Source organism: Bos indicus x Bos taurus, chromosome X (genome assembly GCF_003369695.1).
Source record: "Bos indicus x Bos taurus breed Angus x Brahman F1 hybrid chromosome X, Bos_hybrid_MaternalHap_v2.0, whole genome shotgun sequence".
NCBI classification, from domain to species: Eukaryota; Metazoa; Chordata; class Mammalia; order Artiodactyla; family Bovidae; genus Bos; species Bos indicus x Bos taurus.
In genome coordinates, this window is record NC_040105.1 from 13,784,806 (window position 1) to 13,811,107 (window position 26,302).

At 40.7% G+C, this 26,302-nt stretch overlaps 1 protein-coding gene and 1 non-coding gene across 2 annotated transcripts in view; one reads left to right on the forward strand and one right to left on the reverse strand.

Annotated features, from left to right (window-relative positions):
* The first annotated feature begins 317 nt into the window (after window positions 1-317).
* Window positions 318-26,302, forward strand: part of GRPR (gastrin releasing peptide receptor) — a 43,644-nt gene continuing 17,659 nt past the window's right edge. The window contains exon 1 of the mRNA XM_027534712.1: window positions 318-1,170. Coding sequence (XP_027390513.1) covers window positions 758-1,170 — 413 coding nt within the window. The 5' untranslated portion in view covers window positions 318-757. The remainder of the gene's footprint in view (window positions 1,171-26,302) is intronic.
* On the reverse strand, window positions 8,446-8,549 carry LOC113888252. Its single transcript, XR_003509892.1, has one exon. It is a non-coding gene; the product is annotated as a U6 spliceosomal RNA (small nuclear RNA).

A 26,302-nucleotide genomic window follows, 5' to 3' on the forward strand; every position in this document is an offset into this window, starting at 1 on the left:
ATCTTTCTAGTATCAGAAGGATTTCCAGTGCTTTGCATAGTGCCAGCAACACTTAGGAAATACCTACCAGAAGTGCTGCGTCTGAAAAGTGAAGCCCAAATTTACCTGCTAAAGTTGTCGCCTAGGACCCGCAGACTGCTGTGCGAGTCTCATCTGGGCAGAGCAGGCATCCGGGCAGTGATTGAAGTGTCCAGCAGGGGGCTGGCATTGTCTGTCTGTAAGTAGCCCTGGTTCCTCTTCAGAGCCTCTGCTCAGCAGAGCTGCGGTTTGCTGGTGAAGATGGTGACGTATAAAGCATTCCCGCCTATGGTATTTGAGGCTTTCTCAGTGCAGTTTTTTTCTACCCACTTTAAACCTTCAGGTTCTAAATATCAGGAAAGACAGCAAATGCCGTGTGAAAATAGCAGGCCCAAAGTTCTTAGTAAACTACAGCCAGGGAGACTCGGACTAGACCAGAGGTAAAAGGTGTTGGTACAGAGCGGGTCTGATTCTAAGCCTTTTGGGGGCTGAGTTTTTGTGTTTGTTTTGTTGTTAACTTACTCAATTTAGAGATGTATTACACTGGTCATGTAAAGAGCAGAGCAGCACCAGCATCAAAATAGTGCCAGGCAGTTTTGAATGCCACAGTATCTATATTTTTATTCAAGAAGATAAAGAGCCCAGCATAGATTCTGTCCTCATCTTTACCCAACTGCAAAGTCAAAAGTTAAGAAACAGCATCTCAGGGCACTTTTTTAGGTGGGAAGGAATCCAGAGGATGGCTCTGAATGATTGTTTGCTTCTGAACTTGGAAGTGGACCATTTCGTGCACTGCAACATTTCTAATCATAGTGTGGAGCTCCCCATGAATGACGACTGGTTCCACCCTGGGATCCTGTATGTCATCCCTGCAATTTATGGAGTCATCATTCTGATAGGCCTCGTTGGCAACATCACCCTGATCAAGATCTTCTGTACTGTGAAGTCCATGCGAAACGTGCCGAACCTGTTCATCTCCAGCCTGGCTTTGGGAGACCTGCTCCTCCTGGTAACCTGTGCACCTGTGGATGCCAGCAGGTACCTGGCTGACAAATGGCTGTTTGGCAGAATTGGCTGCAAACTGATCCCCTTTATCCAGCTTACTTCAGTAGGGGTGTCTGTCTTCACACTCACGGCCCTCTCAGCAGACAGGTAAGTCCTGGAGGACAGTGACATTCTCGCCAAGGGTGGTAGATGCCTCAGTAGGTGAGCTACCACACTGGGAGATATGGGGCCGTTTGCACAGGGAAGTTCTTCTCAAACTCCAGTTCCCTTCCGGGCATGTTTCTATGCTAGGGATTACTTCTTGAGTTTGATATATTGGTTTAAGAAAGAAAAATCAGTGCATGGCAGGGGAAAGGGGGAAAAAAAAATCTCTGAGAATAAGATTGAGGTGCATTTTCTGGAGACAATTGATTTAGCCTTGCCTCTTCCTAACTTCTTGTTCCCTGCAAAATTAATTGACTGGTGAGAAAAAAAAAAAAAAATCACACCTAATAGAGTTTAAACCCCAGGCAAATGTTTCTTGGAAGCAAAGTCTTCAAAGAACAGAAAAGTCCCACTGCATTTCTTCATTAAATATTCTTTCAGAAATAACCAAGAGGAGAAAATAAGCAGCATTTCCTTGAAATCCATTCTCTTCAGACAGTTTAATGTTTCTCACAGCTGATGTTGTATTTGGTTCTCTGGAACTGAACAGTTTGTGTGCTGGTTTTTCTAAATATCTCTTAAGTGAAATCAAGCATTATTAGGATTTTTTTTTTTTTTCATGAGAAAGCTCCATTCAAGGTTGATTTCAGATTTTAGTATGTTTTTTGATGTACTTCCATATGTAATACCTTTAGGGCTCTTTCGGGGGTGGGGGGAGTGGGTAGGGAATCCAGTACAATGTTTTATTCTGGGAAATATACATACTTGTGAACTGCATTTCTTGTGTGAACATAGTGCTTAAAAATTCACATTTATCCATTCTTAAACATTCATATTCATTCTTTAAGCATTTATCAGATGTCTGTCACATAAAAAAACCTTGCTTGAAATAACCAGTCAGGAAATATCTGCAGGTTCACATAAATTGCTGAACATATCTTATATACTTCTGGGCTCTAGAACTTGGACACAGTAATGGATAGGCTCCAGACACATAGTTGACCATATGGCCAAATTAAGAAAAACTGGTGCAAGGAACCAGAAATAATCAATTTTTATTTTAAAGTCTACTGTATGTTGTGGTGTTAAAGATACATGGGGATGTAAGAGTGTACTGAGAAAGGCATAGAAGCAGCTCTTGAAAATGTATACCCTGAAGAAAATGTCCCACATTTTAATACATATGGGGGGGCTGGATTCTCACTTTGTAGGGGAACAAACAGTCCCCAGGTGATGTGGCTTTGTGAAGTAATGGACAAATAAAGATAGTGTTATCAGTATTTGGAGACATGTGTTTATACTTAGCTGCCTGAAGTACACTGCTCAGTACCCACAACTTTTTCACAGACTGAAAAATAATAGCCCAGGAATGAGGTTTACACATGGCACCCACTGGACAGGGTTTTTCACTTCCCACCACGCATCCTCAGCTTGCTGTAACCCTGATCATGTGCCCACCAGGGCCTCATGACCACAGGCAGTCTTACTGTTGGGCCAGGGCAGGCAAACTGTGGAGTGGCAGCAGGTAGGTAGCTTGTTACCAGTGGCCAAGGGTACCTCAGGATGACGATCATTTTCACGATAGGAAGTGAGATGAGATTTTGGTTTCTGGGTTGGTGAATGCAGTGCTACAGATAGTGTTTCCTGTCTTCCTAGGGTGGAATCGGGAATGGGGGGAGAGGAAAGTGAGGGCGTGCAACAAAAGATACAGCTGCAGGGAACTCTTCTCCAGGGTTTCAAAGCAGACCAAATTCACCATCAGCAGAAAGGCTCTCTCAAAAGCTGGGCTGCACCATTAAGTTAACAGTTACTGCATGTCTTTTCCAAATTCAGAAATTACTTGTAAGCTTACATATAACTAACTTTTTGTGTTTTGCTAAGGCTTAAAAAAACTGACAGAATGCCTGTATCACAAGTAGTGCTTGTAACCAACTTCAACAAGAATCAGTATTGAGCTAGTTAAAATGTATGACTGTACTTATCTATGTATCTCATCTTTAACACATATATATGAAATCTAGAAAAATGGTACAGATGAACCTATCTCCAGGGCAGGAATAGAGACAGAGACAGAGAGAACAGACATGTAGACACAGGGTGGGAAAGGGGACGGTGGGATGAATTGGGAGATTAGGAGTGACATATATGCACTACCATGTATAACAGATAGGTAGTGGGCACCTGCTATGAAGCAGAGGAAGCTCAGCTCAGTACTCAGTGATAACCTGGAAGGGTGGGGAAGGAGGGAAGTCCAAGAAGGAGGGAATATATGTATACATACAGCTGATTCACTTCATTGTACAGCAGAAACTAATACAGCATTGTAAAGCAATTATACTCCAATAAAAAAAGAAAAAAAGAAAAGCTATTGGAGTTTTATAACAACCTCATAAGGTTGGCAAGGAAATATACATACACACACACACAATACCTGTATTTTTTCTTATCAACAAGGTTAATCTGTACAGTAAACTGAACAAGTATAGAGCTCAGTATTTTTCACATATTCTATATAACAATATAACCACCACCCAAATAGAGATATAGAACAATTGCAGCACCCTAGGAGTGTATTTTATGTCCCTTTACAGTTAATCCTCACCCTCAAAGAGAGGCAATCATTATTCTGAGTTCAATTACCATGTATTATTTTTGCCAGTTCTTTAATCTTATGTAAATAGAATCATACTTCTTAATGCTTATCATTATGTCAGGAATAGTCATCCACGTTGGTGCAGATAGCAATGGTTTATTCTTTTCAATTGTTGTGTAGTGTTCCATTGTATGAATATACCTCAGTTAATTTATTCTTTTTACTACTGATGGATATTGGATTGTTTCCAGTTCGGGGTTGATAATAACCTGCTCTGGGTATTCTTATTCATGCCTGTTGGGCAACGTAAGTGAGTATATGCCTGAGAGAGGAATTGCTGGATCATAGAGGGCAGGTATTTCATAAATATTGTCAAAGAGTTTTCCAAAGTGGTAGACTGTATCTGATGGATTGGTAAAAGGGTGAACCAGAAGACCCTCCAAACTTGGTAATCATTGCAGTCACTGGGGAGCTTAAAAATATGCAGATTCTTAGTTCCCATTGTAAATCTCCTGACTCAGGATGGATGCTTATCAGCCCACTGTGGGTTGACCAGATACGCAAGTACTCATCCCAGCCACCTTTCTTCAGCTTTCCCTCCCCAGGTGAATTTGTCTTTGTTTATATGAAAAGCAAAGCATTTTTTCTGGAAATGTTTATACTGGGGCATAAAAGGGAGACTTCAAGGCAGTCCCAGGATTCTACGTTTCACACCACTGACCAACTGCAGATTTATATTCAAGCCCTTCCCTATTGGTCCTGCTCCCCCACCATGCTGTCTTCCCCTCCTCACATATATTGACATCCTCATACATGGTCATTACACCGACAACTTCCTGGCTCTGCTTCCTTGCTCATGCTGTGTCACTCCCATTCTCCAGAATGCTTTCTCCTTTCCTAATTAGAAGACCCTTCTCCCCATCTCATGCGATGCATGAAAGTTGAATGGGCATCAAGAACCCTACATTTTCGTTTCCTGCCATTGCTACCCACATAAAGGAATTGAACCAAGTCTCTTAACTCTTTGACCTTAGTTGAATCATCTCTAGTATAATAGGCTTGAGCTAGATTATTTCTAAGGTCCTTCCAAATTTTAATCATGATTTTTATCTGTCATCTTACCCATCACTTGGATTCTGGCTCAAGCCTCCATCTTAAAGCCCTAAGTTAGACCATTCTAGCCCAGATTTTTGACCCTCTTCTAAACATGAGGCTTATTATCTGAGACATGAATTATCTCGTGATGCCTTTCATCTTACTGTTTTGAAGCATTAGTCATTTGTCATTTTTTAGTCTCTCATATATTCATTACTTTGACTTTGTAAACAACAGACTATTAGGAGTGTTAAGTATGATTAATCATCTGAAAGCATACTCTTAAAAACATGTCACTTCATCACCTATTTCTTCTCTATTCCTCTCCATTAAGCTCTCATTATTTGGGCAAATGAGAGAAAATCTATTCTTTGTGAGTCAGCAAATCACAAAGGGGTACAATGGGTAGATGGGTAGATGGATGGATGAATGGAAAGACAGGTGGATGGAAGGATGAGTGGATAGGCAGATGGATAGACAGATGATTGGAGAGATAGGTGAATGGTTGGGAAGGATGGATATATTTTTTACATACTGATCTTTCCTACAAGATGTCCATCTGTACTAGGTGCCTCAGTATTATGTAAATGGATTTTTAAACCTAACAGGAAAAGGGTAAGGAGAGTTTGTGTTTTCTTTTCTAGCATAAGTGCAAAGAATAAAGCTGAATTTAAGGTTAATAGCATTTATATTATATGCCCAAGTTATATTGTTTCTGCTTCAGTATTGTTACTCAGTTTTATTTCCACTAGAAGGGGGCTGACAGAGTAAATCCCAAGGACTGATGTGCTCCACCGTACTGTGATCCTTCTTTGATTCCATGGAAAAGACCTTTCCTAAGTTTTTCCCACCCTTGTGATTTGGAATGTGTAAGTGCAAGCTTTTTGAAGTGCAGATTCTTTTAAATCATTGCAAGGAATTTATGAGATAATGTAGTTTTCAGCCTTTCCTGACATCTAGAGCTGCAGAGCCAACATGGGAGCTACTAACCACATGTGGTTATTTAAATTTAGATTTAATTTTTTATTATTATTATTTTAGCTGTGCCACATGGCTTGTGGGATCTCAGTTCCCCAACCAGGGATTGAACCTGGGCCACAGCAGTGAAAGCCCGGAATCCTAACGACTATGCTATCAGGGAACTCTCAAGATTTGATTTAAATAAAACTAAAAATTCAATCCCTAGTCAAACCGGCCACATGTCAAGTGCTCAGTGCCATGTGTGATTCTACTGGACAGCACAGATACAAAACATTTTAATCATTGGAGAAAGTTCTGTTGGACAAAAACACAGAAGAGCATTTGCTATGTGCCTTGGAGTCCAAATCTCTTTCCAGGATTCATGTTAGCTGCTCTCGTTCACTGAGGGTATCAGGAATTCCTCAGGCAGATATCAAATGCTCCAAGCTACATGGGCTCTTCCTGTCTATAAAATATCTTCTATTGGAAGATACTCAAAGATTAAGAGGAAAGAAAACAGGCAACCCAATACAATCACCAGTCACAGGCTTGGGGAATTCAGGCATCCCACTGATGAGGTTTTGAGACTTTCTAAAGAATACCTATGGGATTCACTTCCCGGGTATGTGCTGTGAACTTCTGTCTAATCCTTCCATTCTCTTTTGCCAGGCCCTCTTCCATCTACCAGCCTATCTTTTTACCTTATCTCAAAACTCACCAGAGCAAACACTGCTCTAGTTACACTCTTATCGCCTCCTACACCTGCCACCTGACTTCTCAGCTCTTGACTTCACTCCCCCCTCCCTGATGACTAGGCTCTTCCCTCCATCTAGCCAAATGCTACCAATCTTTCAAGGCACAATTAAAGCCCTTCTCTTTTATGAAGCAGTCCCCTTTTGCTTTCATTGATTTTTTTTTCCCCCTTCCTAAGAGGCTTTCGCCTGTACTGTTAATTAACTATCGAATTTATCCTACCTTGTATTACTGGGTCCTTTTTTAAAAAAAAAAAAACTTATTTATTTTTTATTGAAGGATACTTGCTTTACAGAATTTTGCTGTTTTCTGTCAAACCTCAACATGAACCAGCCATAGGTATACATATATCCCCTCCGTTTTGAAACTCCCTCCCATCTCTCTCCCCATCCCACTCCTCTAGGTGGATACAGAGCCCCTATTTGAGTTTCTTGAGCCATACAGCAAATTCCTGTAGTCCATCTATTTTACATATGGTAATGTAAGTTTCCATGTTACTCTTGATGTGTTTTTTACTCCCTTCGTCCTATGGGAAGTTCCATGGGGTCTATACCTGCTACAACGCTAAGGCCCACCTTCCATCTAATAAGAGGACAGTACCTACAGCTTGGTTGATGTTTGAGCAGCGACACGACAATAAGTGCAACAGCCACAAGTTCATACCCCTATAAATGGTGTTCTGAGGCTCAATTTCCAACACTGGGGGAATTTCCACACATCCAACAAGCAATTCTCGGAACACCAGCTACATGTCTGAGCATTCAACTCAATTCTGGCACTATCAAACCAGAGACAGCATTGGATTCCACACATTGACGCTTCAGTCCTACAAGACTGTACCACCCGCCATTCCCATTTTAGATGCCAGTCACAAACCTGTACTTCTGACCAACTGGCTAAAAATCAGAGGTCCCCATGACCCCCTGTCCTCAGGTTCCATTAATTGGCTAGAATGACTCACAGAACTCGGAAAAACACGTTATTTATTAAATCACCAGTTTATTGTAAAAGGATATAATGCTTTTATCCTCAGGAACAGCCAGGTGGAAGAGATACAGAAGGTAAGGTATGAAGAAAGGGACCTTCCATGCCCTCTCCAGGCACCACAAACCCTGCATCTCCACGCGTTCTCTAACCCAAGAACTCTCTGAATCCTGTCCTTTTTAAAAAAGGTTATTTATTTTCAATTGGAGGATAATTGCTTTACAACACTGTGTTGGTTACAACACCGTGCATCAGCCATAAGTGTACGTATGTCCTCTCACTCTTGAACTTCCCCCCACGCCCCACCCCCATCCCACACCTCTAGGTTGTCAGAATATCAGATTGAGCTCCCTGCATCATACAGAAAATTCCCATTAGCTATCTATTTTACATATGGTAATGTGTATGTTTCAATGCTACTCTCTCAATTTGTCCCACCCTCTCCTCTTGCTCTGCCCACAAGTGTGTTCTCTATGTCTGCATCTCTATTCCTGCCCTGCAGATAGGTTCTTCAGTACCATCTTTCTAGGTTCATATATATGCGTTAATATACAATACTTGTTTTTCTGACTTACTTCACTCTGTATATCAGGCTTTTCAGTTTCATACACCTCGCTAGAACTGACTCAAATTCCTTTTTATGACTGAGTAATATTCTGTTGTATATATGAACCAAACTTATTTATCCATTCATCTATCGACAGACATCTAGGTTGCTTCCATGTCCTAGCTATTGTAAATAGTGCTGCAATGAACACGGGGATACATGTATCATTTTGAATTCTGGTTTCCTTACGCTATTTGCCCAGTAGTGGGATTGTTAGGTCATATGGTATTTTTATTTCTAGTTTTTTTAAGGAATCTCCATACTGTTCTCCATAGTGGTTGCATCAAAAAACATGGAACACTTCATGAATTCACATATCATCCTTGGGCAGGAGCCATGATAATCTCTGCATTGTTCCAATTTTAGTATATATGCTGCTGAAGTGAGCACTGTCCTTTTGGATTTTTATGCAGGCTTCATTACACAGGCATGATTGATTAAACCATTGACCACTGACAGCTGATTGAACACACAGCTTCTCCCCAGAGATCTGGAGCTGGGAGTGAAAGTTCCAGCCTTCTAATCAGGCCTAGGGGCTTCCCTGGTGGCTCAGACGGTAAAGTGTCTGCCTGCAATGAGGGAGACCTGGGTTCGATTCCTGGGTCGGGAAGATCCCCTGGAGAAGGAAATGGCAACCCACTCTTGCCTGGAAAATCCCATGGACGGAAGAGCCTGATAGGCTACAGTCCATGGGGTCGCAAAGAGTCGGACACTTGGAAACCAGCCCCCATCCTTAGTGGCTTTCCAAAAGTCATCTTATTAACATAACAAAAGACGCCTTTATGACTCTCAACACACTTAGGAAACTCCAAGGGTTTTAGGAGTGTGAGCCAGGGACTAGAGGAAAACCAAATGCATATGAGAAATATATTTCTGAATGACCAAATATGTATTTCTTATAAATCACAATATCTTACCTTGTTTGACACAGACACCAAAAGAGGTGCTGGAATTTGGCCTTGTCACAACAAATTCAAAATGGAAGTACACTAGAACCCTGCTTTCCACATTCAGGTCCCAATGCCTTCAGGGAAACTGAAAAAACCATCCAAAGTCTGATTCCATTTCCCTTCTCTGGACAGTGGGAGTTAAAACCCTACTGTTCTGAGGGAAGATGTCCTGAGTGATTCCAAATTGGTCCCCTTCTGAGGGGATCACCCCAGTGATTACAGAGCTTCTCTACTGTTCTAGAGGCCCAGCTTCACTGGTTTCCAGGGGATTGGCCTTTTCTCAAAAGGGAGGACAATTTAATCTCTTGTAAGCATCTTTCCTAGAAAGTCTGTGTTGGAGGAGTTTACATGAGTCACCAGTCCAAAACTTCTATAGAGTATGATTTTTCCGAAGCATATGCTGCCTCTCCTGAAGGAAACTCAGCTCGTGTCTCCCCACAATGAGGGATCTGTCATAACTGCTGGCTGTGGGAGTGCTCAGAGGGCAGCTGCAAGGGAAAGGGTTGGGGGTGGGGGGGGGTGGGGAGGGGGGGGAGGAGGGGGGCTGGTTCCCAGCAAGACTCTTTGAGTTGGAGTGCTCTGCAGATAAGGGCAGCAAAGAACTCTGACCTTGTCTCTCACACATTATCTTTTAAAGTCGTAGACCTTTATATGATTAATTATCATTTCTGGCAACTTAAAATGCATGGAGGCAAAAAAAAAAAAAGGCGCATACTTAATCATGAAACATAGAGTATAGACTGAAAGGGCTCCCTGGTGAGGTTTTTTGAACTGTGCTTGTCAATACAGCCTTTGAAAATAGACTAAATTTGCATTTTTGTACTTGTAAATCCTCCTGGTGTGTGGGGTTTGCATAAATTCTCTCTTAATTAAACACATGGTTTGCAGAATAAAAGAAAAAATTTTTCTCCATTCCTTTTTCTACTTCCCTGTAGTAGATCAAGGGATCTTGTTTGTTATAGTAATCTTTGAAATTCTGATTACTGAGTATTGGATTAATATCTGGTATTTGCTGCTACAAGAGTAAGAGATTGCAGATTCATTTTACATATTAAATGTCACCTTCTGTAGGAGGTCTTCACTGATCACTCAGTCTAAAGGAATGACTAACACTTTATTCCTTCATCCAGTTTTTTCTTTCAGGTTGATTGAGGTGTAACTCATATACAGTAAATTTTTAAGTGTGCGTTCTATGAATTTTGACAAACTTACACAGTCATATAACCACCACCAGCACAATCACCTGCTTCCCAGGTGGCGCTAGTGGTAAAGAACACGCCTGCCAATGCAGAAGATGTAAGAGATGCCAGTTTGATCCCTGGATCGGGAAGATCCCCTGGAGGAGGGCATGGCAACCCACTTCAGTATTCTTGCCTGGAGAATCCCATGGACAGAGGAGCCTGGCGGGCTACAGTCCATAGGGTCGCAGAATCGAACATGACTGAAGCGACTTAGCACTCACGCAGAGCACAGCACAATCAAGATATAGAACATTTCCATCAGCCCCCAATTCCTTTATGTCCCTTTGTAGTCTATTCTCTTCCTCCACCCAGGAGGGGATTTTTTTTCCAGATCCAAACTTTCTTTAGTTTATAACCTCCCTTACACACTAAGTTGTTCTTACAGAAAATAAAGCTCCTAGAAAAAGGAAAGAAAGAAAACAAAGCTCCTGGCAGCCACTGATCTTTTCCAAAATATCATATGAATGATATCATACAGTGTGTAAGCCGTTTGAGTCTGGCTTCTTTCAGTTCATGTTGTTGCATGTATCAGTAATCTCTTCCTTTCTGTTGCTGAGTAGTAGTCCATTGTGTGGCCAGACGGCAGTTTGTTTATTCATTCTTCAGTTAATGGGTATTAGATTTGTTTTCAGTTTTGGTGATTATAAATCAAGCTGTCTCCCGTACAGTTTTTGTACGGATGTATATCTTCATTTTTCTTGGGTAAATATCATCCACTTTTTTTTTTTTTGAGAATTATTTTGTTCATTTCTTGGTTTACTTGCTTACTTTCTGTTTCCTATCACTATAATATAAGCTCAAAAAAAAAGGGGGGGCAGGGGAGGCTATGGCGTTCATTAGTGCATTATCTGACACTAGGACAGTCTCTAGCCTGTAGTAGGTGCTTGATAAGTGTTTGCTGACTACATGAATAAATGGATCCATGAAGGAAGGAACAAAGGAATGAATGAATTCTGGTAGGTTCTACTATCTATGTTGCTGCAAATGGCAAATTGTCACTTTTTTATGGCTGAGTAGTATTCCATTATATATACATATACCATATCTTATATTTTTAAAAAACTTAAACTTTTTATTTGTATTGCAGTATAACTGATTAACAGTGTGGTGGTAGTTTGAGGTGAACAGTGAAGGGACTCTGCCATACATCTACATGCGTCTATTCTCCCTCAGACACTCTCCCACCCAGCCTGGCACATAACATTGAGCAGAGTTCCCTGTGCTGTACCATAGGTCTTTATTCGTTATCCATTTTAAATATAGCAGCGTGTACGTGACCTTCCCAAAGTCCCTAACTGTCCCTTCCTCCTGGCAACTGTTAGTTCATTTTCTAAGTCTGTCAGTCTCTTTCTGTTTTGTAAGTAAATTCATTTATATCATTTCTTCTTAGATTCCACATATAAAGGATGTCATATGATATTTCTCCTTCTCTGTCTGACTTACTTCATTCAGTGTGACACTCTCTAGGTCCATCCATGTTGCTGCAGATGGCATTATTTCATGCCTTTAAATGGATGAGTAATATTCTATTATATATATGTACCACATCTTCTTTATCCATTCTTCTGCTGCTGCTGCTAAGTCACTTCAGTCGTGTCCGACTCTGTGTGACCCCAGAGATGGCAGCCCACCAGGCTTTGCCGTCCCTGGGATTCTCCAGGCAAGAACACTGGAGTGGGTCGCCATTTCTTTCTCCAATGCATGAAAATGAAAAATGAAAGTGAAGTCACTCAGTCGTGTCCAACTCTTGGCGACCCCATGGACTGCAGCCTACCAGGCTCCTCCGTCCATGGGATTTTCCAGGCAAGAGTACTGGAGTGGGGTGCCATTGCCTTCTCCGATCCATTCCTCTATCAATGGACAATTAGGTTGCGTCCATGTCTTGGCTATTGTAAACAGTGCTGCAGTGAACACTGGCGTGCATGTATCCTTTCAGATCATGTTTTTCTCTGAATCATGTTTAGATCATTCCTTAACTCCATACACAAAAATAAGCTCAAAATGGATTAAAGATCCAAATGTGAGACCACACACTATAAAACTGCTAGAGGAAAACATAGGCAGAACGCTCTATGACATAAGTCACAGCAACATATTTTTCAATCCGTCTCCCACAATAATGGAAATAAAAACAAACATAAACAAACTAGACCTACTTAATCTCAAAGGCTTTTGCACAGCAAAGGAAATAATAAACAAAATGAAAAGACAACCCACAGATTGGGAGAAAATATTTGCAAATGATGTGACGGATAAGGGATTAGTCTCCAAAATTTCAGTTCAGTTCAGTCACTCAGTCCTGTCTGACTCTTTGCAACCCCATGGACTGCAGCATGCCAGGCTTCCTGTCCATTGCCAACTCCTGGACTTTACTCAAACTCATGTCCATTGAGTCAGTGATGCCATCCAGCCATCTCATCCTCTGTCGTCCCCTTCTCCTCCTGCCCTCAACCTTTCCCAGCATTAGGGTCTTTTCCAATGAATCAGTTCTTCCCATTCAGTTCAGTTCAGTCTCTCAGCCGTGTCCAACTCTTTGCAACCTCATGAACTGCAGCATGCCAGGCCTCCTTGTCCAATACCAATTCCCGGACCCTACTCAAACTCATGTCCATTGAGTCACTGATGCCATCCAACCATCTCATCCTCTGTCGTCCCCTTCTCCTCCTGCCCTCAATCTTTCCCAGCATCGGGTCTTTTCAAATGAGTCAGCTGTTCACATCAGGTGGCCAAAGTATTAGTTTCAGCTTCAGCATCAGTCCTTCCAATGAATATTCAGGACTGACTTCCTTTAGGATGGACTGGTTGGATCTCCTTGCAGTCCAAGGGACTCTCAAGAGTCTTCTCCAACACCACAGTTCAAAAGCATCAATCCTTCAGCACTCAGCTTTCTTTATAGTCCAACTCTCACATCCATACATGACTACTGGAAAAACCATAGCTTTGAGTAGATGGACCTTTGTTGGCAAAGAAATGTCTCTGCTTTTTAATATGCTATCTAGGTTGGTCATAAATTTTCTTCCGAGGACCAAGCATCTTTTAATTTCATGGCTGCAGTGACCATCTGCAGTGATTTTGGAGCCCAGAAAAGTAAAGTCAGCCACTGTCTCCACTGTTTCCCCATCTATTTGCCATGAAGTGATGGGACCAGATGCCATGATCTTCGTTTTCTGAATGTTGAGCTTTAAGCCAACTTTTTCACTCTCCACTTTCACTTTCATCAAGAGGCTCTTTAGTTCTTCTTCACTTTCTGCCATAAGAGTGGTGTCATCTGCATATCTGAGGTTATTGATATTTCTCCCAGGAGTCTTGATTCCAACTTGTGCTTCCTCCAGCCCAGCGTTTCTCATGATGTACTCTGCATATAAGTTAAATAAGCACGGCGACAATATACAGCCTTGACGTACTCCTTTCACGATTTGGAACCAGTCTGTTTTTCCATGTCCAGTTCTAATTGTTGCTTCCTGACCTGCATACAGATTTCTCAAGATGGTCTGGTATTCCCATTTCTTGAAGAATTTTCCACAGTTTGTTGTGATGCACACAGTCAAAGGCTTTGGCATAGTCAATAAAGCAGAAATAGATGTTTTTCTGGAACTCTCTTGTGTTTTCGATGATCCAACAGATGTTGGCAATTTGATCTCTGGTTCCTCTGCCTTTTCTAAATCCAGCTTTAACATCTGGAAGTTCATGGTTTGCATACTGTTGAAGCCTGGCTTGGAGAATTTTGAGCATTACTTCTCAAGCATGTGAGATGAATGCAATTGTGAAGTAGTTTGAGTATTCTTTGGCACTGCCTTTCTTTGAGATTGGAATGAAAACTGACCATTTCCAGTCCTGTGGCCACTGCTGAGTTTTCCAAATTTGCTGACATATTGAGTGCAGCACTTTCACAGCATCATCTTTTAGGATTTGAAATAGCTCAACTGGAATTCCATCACCTCCACTAGCTTGGTTCATAGTGATACTTCCTAAGGTCCACCTGACTTCAGATTCTAGGATGTCTGGCTCTAGGTGAGTGATCACACCGTTGTGGTTATCTGGGTCATGAAGTTCTTTTTTGTATAGCTCTTCTGTATATTGTTGCCACCTCTTCTTAATCTCTTCTGCTTTTGTTAGGTCCATACCTTTCCTGTCCTTTATTGAGCCCATCTTTGCATGAAATGTTCCCTTGGTATCTCTAATTTTCTTGAAGAGATCTCTAGTCTTTCCCATTCTATTGTTTTCCTCTATTTCTTTGCACTGATCACTGAGAAAGTCTTTCTTATCTCTCCTTGTGGGACTTCCCTGGCAGTCCAGTGGTTAAGAATCTGCACTTCCATTGCTGGGAGCACAGGGTCAATCCCTGGTCAGGGAACTAAGATCCCACATGCCTTGTGGAGCAGCCAAAATATAAATAAAAATAAAATTATCTCTCCTTGCATTCTTTGGAACTCTGCATTCAAATGGATATATCTTTCCTTTTCTCCTTTGCCTCTCACATCTCTTCTATTCACAGCTATTTGTAAGGCCTCCTGAGACAGCCATTTTGCCCTTTTGCATTTCTTTTCTTTAGGGATGATCTTGATCCCTGACTCCTGTACAATGTTCCAAGCCCCTGTCCATAGTTCTTCAGGCACTCTGTCTATCAGATCTAATCCCTTTAATCTCTTTGTCACTTCCACTGTATAATCATAAGGGATTTGATTTAGGTCATATCTGAATGGTGTAGTGGTTTTCCCTACTTTCTTCAATTTAATTCTGAATTTGGCAATAAGGAGTTCATGGTCTGTGCCACAGTAAGTTCCTGGTCTTTTTTTTGCTGACTGTATCGAACTTTTCCATCTTTGGCTGCAAAGAATATAATCAATCTGATTTTGGTATTGACCATCTGGTGATGTCCATGTGTAGAGTCTTCTCTTGTGTTGTTGGAAGAGGGTGTTTGCTATGACCAGTGCGTTCTCTTGGCAAAACTGTTAGCCTTTGCCCTGCTTCATTCTGTACTCCAAGACCAAATTTGCCTGTTACCCCAGGTATGTCTTGACTTCTTACTTTTGCATTCCAGTCCCCTATAATGAAAAGGACATCTTTTTGGGTGTTAGTTCTAGCAGGTCTTGTAGGTCTTCATAGAACCATTCAACTTCAGCTTCTTCAGCATTACTGGTTGGAGCATAAACTTGGATTACTGTGATATTGAATGGTTTGCCTTGGATACAAACAGCTTATTACACTTAACAACATCAAAACAAACAACTCACTCAAAAAATGGGCAGAAGATCTCTTCTTCAAAGAGGACTACAGATGACCAATAGGCACATGAAAAGTTGTTCAACATCGCTGGTTATTAGAGAAATGCAAGTCAAAACTACAATGCAATATCACCTCACACCAATCAGAATGGCTGTGATAAAAAAAAAATCCACAAACAACAAGTTCTGGAGAGGTTGTGGAGAGAAGGGAACCCTCCTACACTGTTGGTGGGAATGTAAATTGGTTTAGCCACTATGGAGAACAGTATGAAGATTCTTGAAAAAACTGAGAATAGAGCTACCATATGACCCTGCAATCCCACTCCTGGGCATATATTCAGAGAAAAACGTATCTTCTTTATTCATCCATCAGTTGATGGACACTTGGGATACTACCATATCTTGGCAATTTTAAATAAAGCTGCTATGAACATTGGGATGCGTGTGTCTTTTAAAATTAGTTTTTTTGTTTGTTTGTTTAGATATATACCCAGGAGTGGAATTGCTGGGTCCTGTGACAGTTCTGTTTTTAGCTTTTTGAGAAACCTTCATACTGTTCTCACAGTGGCTGCATCAATTTACATTCCCACCAACAGTGTACAAGGGTTCCCTTTCCCCTACATCCTCACCAACATTTGTTATTTGTGTTCTTTTTGATGATAGTCACTCTGACAGGCATTGTAGTTTTTATTTGCATTTACCTGATGCTTAGCAATGTTGAGCATCTTTTCAGGTGCCTGTTGGGTGATATGCTTTTCTATAGAGAAATTAGAAAGATACTTCAGTCTCCTAGCATGGTTGATTCAAATTGACTTATTAATGAGAGGCTAGAAAAGTTTCAGCTCCATAACTCATTACTGGTAATGTCATATAAGTGTTTAAGATTATTATCAAATGTTTAAGATTATCAGAGAAAGCCACTGTCAAGTTTCTTTCCTATAAGGGCTGTAAAATTTCAAAGTTTTTTTGTACCTTGAGTAATCTTAGATACTCATTTATTTGATGATGCCCATTAACCTATTTGCCATGGATGTCTTTGCATTACAGATGTTAAGTTACTTTCATCAATGTTGGTATTTTGTGGGTATGCATAAAATGAGTGACTAAACAGAAATGTCTTTGCTGTTTGTAACTTGGCTATAGATTTCTGCCCTATAAAGTCAAACATTCTGATAACGTCGATTTGCTGATATGTTTGGGTTTAGATCTACCATTTTATTATTGGTTTTTGTTGGTTTCACCTGTTTCATAATCCTTTTTCCCTCCCTTCTTTCCTTCTTTTAAATTAATTAAACATATAAATTATTCTATCCTTCCCCCCACCCCTGGCATGAATTTTTAAATTATACAAACTCAGTGTTCTTTTAAGGGTTACCCTTGTGTTTACAATATGTATCCTTGAATCATTTAAATTTATTATAAATTAGAACTTTCCTGCTTCCCAGACAAGGGTAATAGGACACTTTAACTTCATTCTAATTCCCTCCTGTCTTTTTCTTTGGTGCGGGGGGAAGTCTTGTTATTCTATATTTCAATTCTCTCCATACTTTAAAACCTATAAGACATTATGTTTATTTTTATATTTGCTCACATGGTTACCTTTAGACTTATTCACCATTCCTTACTCCATCTCTGTGACATCATCTTAGATTATTTTACTTCTGCCCAAAGAATATCCGTTAGTATTTCACTTCAGTTAAGTTCAGTTGCTCGGTAGTGTCTGACTCTTTGTGACCCCATGAACCGCAGCACACTAGGCTTGCCTGTCCATCACCAACTCCCAGAGTCCACCCAAACCCATGTACGTTGAGCTGGTGATGCCATCCAACAATCTCATCATCTGTCGTCCCCTTCTCTTCCTGCCCTCAATTTTTCCCAGCATCAGGGTCTTTTCAAATGAGTCAGTCCTTTGCATCAGGTGGCCAAAGTATTGGAGTTTCAGCTTCAGCATCAGTCTTTCCAATGAACACTCAGGACTGATCTCCTTTAGGATGGACTGGTTGGATCTCCTTGCAGTCCAAGGGACTCTCAAGAGTCTTCTCCAACACCACAGTTCAAAAGCATCAATTCTTCCATGCTCAGCTTTCTTCACAGTCCAACTCTCACATCCGTACATGACCACTGGAAAAACCATAGCCTTGACTAGATGGACCTTTGTTATCAAAGTAATGTCTCTACTTTTTAATATGCTGTCTAAGTTGGTCATAACTTTCCTTCCAAGGAGCAAGCGTCCTTTAATTTCATGACTGCAATCACCATCTGCAGTGATTTTGGAGCCCCCCAAAATAAAGTCTGACACTGTTTCCACTGTTTCCCCATCTATTTGCCATGAAGTGATGGGACTGGATGCCATGATCTTACTTTTCTGAATGTTGAGCTTTAAGCCAACTTTTCCACTCTCCTCTTTCACTTTCATCAAGAGGCTCTTTAGTTCTTCTTCACTTTCTGCCATAAGAGTGGTGTCATCTGCATATCTGAGGTTATTGATATTTTTCCTGGCAATCTTGATTCCAGCTTGTGCTTCCTCCAGCCCAGCATTTCTCATGATGTACTCTGCATATAAATTCAATAAGCAGGGTGACAGTATACAGCCTTGACGTACTCTTTTCCCAATTTGGGACCAGTCTGTTTTTCCATGTCCAATTCTAACTGTTGCTTCCTGACCTGCATACAGGTTTCTCAAGAGGCAGGTCAGGTGATCTGATATTCCTATCTCTTTCAGAATTTTCCACAGTTTATTGTGATCCACACAGTCAAAGGCTTTGGCATAGTCAATAAAGCAGAAATAGAACATGTGTATACCTGTGACAGATTCATGTTGGTATATGGCAAAACCAATACAATATTGTAAAGTTTAAAAAAAATAAAAATAAAAAAATAAAAATGAAAAAAATAAAATAAAAAATAAAGCAGAAATAGATGTTTTTCTGGAACTCTCTTGCTGGTTTCATTTGTTTTTATTTAATGTATTGGAAGAGGATATTTTTACTGGGCATAAAATTCTAGGCTGGCCATTCTTATCTTTCCCACTTAGAAGTTGCCATTCATTGTCCTGACTTCCACTGTGAATTCAGATGTCTGTTTCATTCATTTTAGAAATAATTTAAAATTATTCATTTTTTCCTCTCTGACTCATTTTAAGATGTTTCTCTTTATCTCTGGTTTTCAACAGCATTACTATGATGCACTTAGGTATGGTTTTCTTTGTATTCTTCCTTCTTGAGATTCATAGCTTTTTTCTTAAATCTGTGACTTGATGATTTCAGTAATATTTGGCAAGTTCTCAGCTATGACAACTTCAAAGATTGTTTCTGCCACATTCTCTCTTTTCTCTCTTTCTGTGTGCTATCTACATATAAATAGAATAACTGCAGGTTTACTTAAAGCTTCTTCATGATTTTTTTCTCCTTTTGGTTGTTTTTGGTTTTACTGAGGCAAACAGTTTCATACTTGGCTCAGGCCTCTGTGATTGGGAACTATTTTAAACACAATTTCATTTCACCTATATATTTTATTACCTTTTCTGTATTTTCCATCCTTTTTCCTCACTGTACTTCAGTCTGGCCATTTTTAGCTCACAAATTCTCTCTTCAACTGTGTCTAATCTGCTTCTGAAGCTTTCATTTAATTCTTAATTTCAGTTACTGTTTATTGCAGTTGTGGAATTTCCATTTTGTTCCATCTCATCACATAATTTCTTGAATTCATCCCAATATATTATAAGGTCCCTCTTTGGTAACTCTAACTTGTGGAACTCTATAGTCTGTCTCTATTATACAGCCTCTTGTTTTTTGACCATTTTGTTTTCTGGTATACAAGGCAATTTTTGTTTCACTACCTGATTTTGTATATGAAGAAGTGTAGATAATTTGGGGCTGGTATTATCTTCCAGAAAAGATGAGCTTTTGCTTCTTGTGGGCAGGTAGAGGTGGTGGTGTGACTGACCCAATCAAAGATTGAACAGATTGGAGGCTGAGCTTTGATCTTTGTGAGAACTGGTCCATTTCTGATTCACCCCAACTCCTAGGATGTACCTCTTTGGACATCTCAACTATAAACCTGGGGTATTTACCTCAGCTTCTCTTCCTTGGTGGGCCCCGAACTCCATTTATTATTCTCCTTCATCCTGAAACTGCTAGAAGCTCTTTTTAGCTTTTAGTTTCTCTGCTGCTGTTTGAAATTTGGTCAATTGGAAAATGATGCTGAATAACAGCTTCATCTCTTTGCACTTCCTTCTCTCCAGGACTCTGGTCCCTCAAATCTTTACTGTCTTGGTATTTCTCAGATGTTTTCAGAGGGATTTTCTAGTTTTTAATTTCTGGAGAGTTGGTCAGCAACAAGCTAGGTTGCTATTATCAAAAAGGGAAAATCCTCTGCTCCCTCTCTTAAAGATCTAATGCGCTCCCCACCAAGCTGTCCACATTCCAGCTGCTCTAAAGAGGAGTCCAGAACTACCAAGTCAGACCTATGGGATCAGCATTCAGAGCCTCATATTAAATCAGCAACTTAGATTCAGAGAAGTGAGCTCTGGCTAACCTCAAAGTGAGTAAGTCAGGAATCTCAACTGAGGCCCTCAGCAGTGGACACTGCCAAGTATTATAGGAACATCAAAGCCTCTGGGATCTTTCAACTAGGCCAGGTCTCTTAGCCCCAATAAGCAGGAGCTAGAGCCAACACGTAGTTATGCAATGATTAATAACAGCTGAAATTTCATGGGAAGGACAGCACCAAAGTGTTGCTAAGATACACTTCTTTAAAGTTCTCTTCTTCATTACTTTTTTTTGTATTGTACTCAGACCGATTGGCCAGTGGTGATAGCTAAAAGTTACATAGTAAAGAAATAGGGGGGAAATGTGAAATGCAGCACATAAAGAAATTTATTTCCATTGTGAGAAGAATTTACTGTGGCAATAGATAATACATTCATGTGACTCACTTATTTCTATGCTGTCTACATATAAATAGAATAACTACAGGTCAACTTTAAGTTTTTTGAAGTTTCTTTTTTCTCTTTAGTGGTGTTTGTTTTTATTGTCAGGCTGTTTCATACCAGGGTCAGGCCTCTGTTATGAAAGATACTTTATAAACATAATTTTATAAGAATATGAAATTATTTAAAAACAAAATTACAGTAGTTTCTCTGTCAGGATATATGGGAAATGCTTATTTATTTTAACATAAATGGTGATCAAAACAGATTTTTAAGGATTTCATTTTTATCTTTTCCCTTTTCCCTTTAAATGATTGGAAACATCATAGAAGAACAGAAAAGTCAGAATTTGGCATCTTTTCTTTCCTAGATTGTCAACAGAGGTGAAATTGAAGGTTAAAATGATGGCTTCAGGAATACATACATATACTACAGGATGAAGATAAATGTAGTCAATATTTAGTTTTAAGCATTCTTCACTTATTCTTTAAAAAGTCTGCAAGTCCAAAGTGCTGCAGACAAATACAAGTGACTTGGGGATCCAAGAGATGGATGTTCTAGTCTTGGTTCTCAGCTAACCAGCTATGGAAACTAGTGGGCACCAGTTTCCTCTTCTTTAAGTTAAGGAAATGCAACTTTAGGACACCTAAGTTTTATGTTCCGTGTGTGTGTGTGTATGCTCAGTCACTCAGTCATGTCTGACTCTTGCGACCCCATAGACTGTAGCCTGCTAGGCTCCTCTGTCCATGAGATTCTCCAGGCAAGAATACTGGAGTGGGTTGCCATTTCCTTCTCTAGGGGATCTTCCTGACCCAGGAATCCAACCCAGGTCTCCTGCATTGCAGGCAGACTCTTTATATTCCATAGTTATATTTAAAGCAGGTTTGGTGACTCAGATAGTAAAGAATCCACCTGCAATGTGGGAGACCTGGGTTTGATTCCTGTGTTGGGAAGATCCCCTGGAGAAGGGAATGGCTACACACTCGAGTATTCTTGCCTGGAGAATTCCATGGACAGAAGAGCCTGAAGGATATAGTCCATGGGGTCAAAAAGAGTTGGACATGACTGAGCAACTTTCACTATAATCAAACATATTCTCTTACGTCTGTACCATGGTGACAACACTTTGTGTACTGGCCTAGCATCATCTGTTCTGAGTGTTCCATGAAGGGGAGTATACATGTGAGTACCATTCTCTTGTTCTACAAGAGCCTCCCCTGGGTATATCTCACTCCCTCAAGCAAATTTTAAATTCTTAGTGGCCAGGGACTTTTATATCCATAGTGCCAAGGAGAGCCTGAAATACTAAATTAGTATTTTAATGCGCTGATAAATTGACTAAGCATCTTGAGCCATGAGTGTTTAACACTGGAAGACCAGTGGCAGAGGTTAGTGGCCTGTCATCTTCATTATCACAAATTAATAAAGCCTAACAGGCAGTGCTGCGTGTAATGGAAGATGGGCTTTCCTCCGTCTAAAGAAGGAACCAACAGCTCTAATATGGACAGGCAGAGAGAAACAGAAATGTGAGCACTGATCACACATGCAAAGCACACAGGCCAGGGACCAGGAAACTTTCTGTAAAGGGCTGTGTGGTGGATATTTTTGGCTTTGTGGACCATGAGGGCCAGGGCCCTGTTGCAACCACTCACCTCTGCTTTTATGATGCAAAAGCAGCCATCGACATGATGTCAGCAAATGGTCATGGTTGAATTTCAGTACAACCTTATTTATGGACACTGAGATGGGAATTTCGTGTAATTTTCACATCATAAAGTATTCTTTTTCTTTTGATTTTTTTCTCTAACCATTTAAAATGTCAAAACCACTCTTAGCTCGTCTGCCATATGAAATAGGCAGAAAGCCAGGTTTGGCCAGACGACCTTAGTTTTCTGTTCCTGATACAGAGACATATACTTGCTTGCCAAAGTGGTCATTTAGTAGAGAGTTTTCAATTTAAATGGAGTAGGACCTTGGGGAATCCATGACCCTTGTCCAGTTAGCCAGGATAGATTTCCTAGGGGATATCATACAGACAGATCATACAGCTGTGTGATGCTTTACTTTATGAGGCACCATCATGTCAGACACAGTAGCTTTTGGATCATCAAAAGCTTGAGCATCAAGCCAACATCTTTAAGCCATGTGTCTTTTCCAGCAAGTCCTGAGTCCTCTGTGATGCTAAAAGTTATTTAAATAAAGAAAATGAGAGTTTTAAATCCTGGCTTAGTCAGTTCCAGCTCCCATGGGAGGTGGGCATTGGGGCAGAGCCTTCCTTTGGGGAAAGTAAAGATAGAAACATACACTGTGCCTCTCACCACTTCCTCCTAATATTCCACCATCACGCTTGGCACTGCCTCTTCCAAGGTCTTCTCATGATAGCCTCATGTAAGCAAGTCACCTTAAAATTGTTACAAAGGGAAATTGTGCTCAGGGGGAATCATTGCCTCAGTACCCCTAGGGATTCTTCTGGGCTTGAAATGGTTAGAAAAATAGGAAATGTTTGCGTCATAAGAGATATCTTGGCAAAAGCCTAATAAGATGGCTTCCAGAGTGGTTTGGGGATAAGTGAACTTTAAAGGAGGATTTGGCTGGGAGTGTGGCAGCAGAGGAGTGGGTTATTTTGAACATCGTGAACCCATTTCGTTATCTGAAAGTAAGACAGTACAGGCCAGACAAATTGGGTGTACAGTTCAAGATTTTAAGTTTTAATTATATATTTGTTCAATAAATAAAATAGGCATAAAATGAACAAGACATAGACCCAACCCTTAGAAAGCTTGTAGTCCTGTGAGCCAGGGTGTATGAGCCTTTTTAATTTCCAGGATGGAGTGAGAGAAAATGTCACTGAGTGTCCAGGGCTTGTGCTTCTCTTCACCTCATCTGTCTGTACCTAGTACAGGACCCTGCAAAAGTAGATGCTTAAGATACGCTTTTGACTATTAAAAGTGCTAGCGCTTGAGGAGTCAGGATGCTTTGCTTCGTTTAGGTGGGATGTGTTCCACTGCAGCTAGCCCTAGGAGGGATCTGTGAAGGCTGGAGCCCTGTCCTCTAGGGACCCCCAGGGCTCCTCGGAGCTAAACAGACATGGTGCCCAGAGAGGCCAGCTGGCATCTGCAAAGTGCTGCCTGCTGGCTAGAGGGGTCATGGGCATCTCAAGGCTATTAGACCCTAATGAAAGATACAAAATTGTATGCTCTGTACAAAAGACAAAGGAAAATTGGAAAGAAATATACCAAAACATCACATGTAAGACTTCTGGATGATTTTCTTCCCTTTTTTAAAAATTCTGACTAAATGTCTACAATGAGCTGTTAATGCTTTTGTATTAAATTTTTAAATGAAAAATGTTCAAATGAGCTAATTGCCTCTCAACCACCTTCCTTGACATTATCTTTGTTGAATCAAAGCAAATTTCCAATTGGTTTTTATGACACCCCCCCCAAATTTCATGGTGACAAACTTCCAAACTCTTTTGCCCGCCCGCCCTCCCTCCCTCCTTCCCTCCCTCCCTTTTCCTTCCTTCCTTTCACTTATTATGTTTTGGAGGTTCACATTTAATAGAGCACTATTTATAGTAAAGTGAAAGTGAAAATCGCTCAGTTGTGTCCAACTCTTTGTGACCCCATGACTATACAGTCCGTGGAATTATCTAGGCCAGAATACTGGAGTGAGTAGCCTTTCCCTTCTCCAGGGGATCATCCCAACCCAGGAATCAAACCGGGGTCTCCTGCATTGCAGGCAGATTCTTTACCAACGGAGCTCTCAGGGAAGCCCAATTTATAGTAAGGATAACTTCAAAAGTACTGAATTTGGTTGAAGAGATGTCTGAATTTGAGCCCTAATTTTTCTAATGATCAGCTGTGTGACATTGGGCAAATTACAGGCCTCAGTTTTCTGATCTGTTAAAAGGGGATAGGGTATTTACTTTTCATAAGACTTGTAATTTTTGTAAGAGTGAAATGAAATAATGTGTTGACTTCTTTATGAAATGTTAGAATTCCCAGTCAAAAAAGTGAGTGTACCATTAGCATGATTGTTGTTCATGTTCATAAGGGAGCTGAGAGGATGTGGTTGAAATTGCAACTGATTGATGTTCTAGTGGACAGTCACTTGAAAAGTGTTGGGAGCTGTACCAGGCGCACAGGGCTAATAAGTTTGGGTTCAATAAAAATTAAAAGATTAATCTACAAAGTTGGCCCACCATTTCCCCCTGTATAAAACCTCTCACAAAAGGTAATTTAAATATAGTACTCATATTTTTGTAATTATACACAATGACTCATATGCCATGATGGTATTTTTGAGCTTTAATGATTCTTATTTGAAGAAGAAAAAAAATGATAATGTATTTTATTGAGATAATTTAGAAACTTAGAAATTCTATTTTTATTCTCAATAATTTGAAATATACTTAAAAACTGAAATTGTTTCATTTTTTGTGTATATATTTGATTTGACTGGATCAGAGGAAGAGTTAACATAGTGAATGCTGTTAGTGGTCCCTGGAGGTCACTTACAGATCTGGGCTTCCTGTGTTTCTCTGACAGAGGGTGATCCTGTCCAAGGTAAGATTTGGGGCAGGCCAGAGTATCCCCAAATTAATACTGCAGGACAGTTCTCTACCAAAGATGAACAGGAGTCAAGGGATAAACACCCCAACCTCCTCACACCTTGGTGGCAAGTTCTGGAATGTACTCACCATAGTCTCTCAGGGGGTCCCCAGCCGGCCTGTGATTCAGTTGCCTTGAGTGATACCCTTCATTGCCTTTCATCCCCTCCCTGTGCCACTTCCCCACCCCTTCCCCATGCTACCAGGGAGCCCCTCCCAAATAAACTACATGAACCCAAATCCTTGTCCCAGGCTCTGTTTGGGGATGAATGACAATTTATACAGACAATTTATGACCCAGAGCCTATTATACCCTCCACAATGGCAACCCACTCCAGTACTCTTGCCTGGAAAATCCCATGGACAGAGGAGCTTGGTAGGCTACATTCCATAGGGTCGCAAAGAGTCAGACACGACTAAGCGACTTCACTTTCACCCTCCACCATAGAGCATGGGTGATTTTTCTTCTGAATTCTCTGTGTATCTTCTATGCCACACAGTAGAGTAAATGCAGGCCATGTCTAAGAATAATTTACAGATGGGACTTATAAACGTTCTTCAAACTTTTTGGCTCATAAATTGCTGAAAAAAGTCTTGCAAGTTATAAATATATGTTCCTCTCTCCATAACATTTTTGAGGAATGGCCTTCGAACAACTTGTGCCAGGATGTTTGCAAACCTACTGAAATTTAACTGGGTTACTGCTTTCCTTTGTCATTTTAAACATACCCACTGGCAACTGTAATGTTTCATCCTGTTTATACCCCTTCCGATGGGCTCCCTTGCAGGATTAGCACCTAGCTTTGGAATTAGATCATCCCACTGAAACTCGTTTTTGGGCCCAGGTCTATAGTTGCTCAACTCTTTCTGCCAAAACACCATCAGATGTCCAACAGTCACTTGCGTCTCTCTTCCAATTTTATACCTCAGCTTCTACATCCCTCAGAACCCCGCACTTCTGAAACCTTCCCCATGTCCGTGGCTCTTTCTGTAAGCCTCCTTCCAGCCTTTGGTTTTTAGTCCTTCCCTGATGCCTTTTCACTTCTGCTCCAGTGTCTCACTAGGATGGCCTCTTTAGGCCCTGAGGACTCTCAATATACGAAGAGTCCAGGCCTCACTTTGGCCTCAGGCCATGGAGAACATCAGGGTGTACATATAAGGGTGAAAATGCAGGCAATTAGGTAT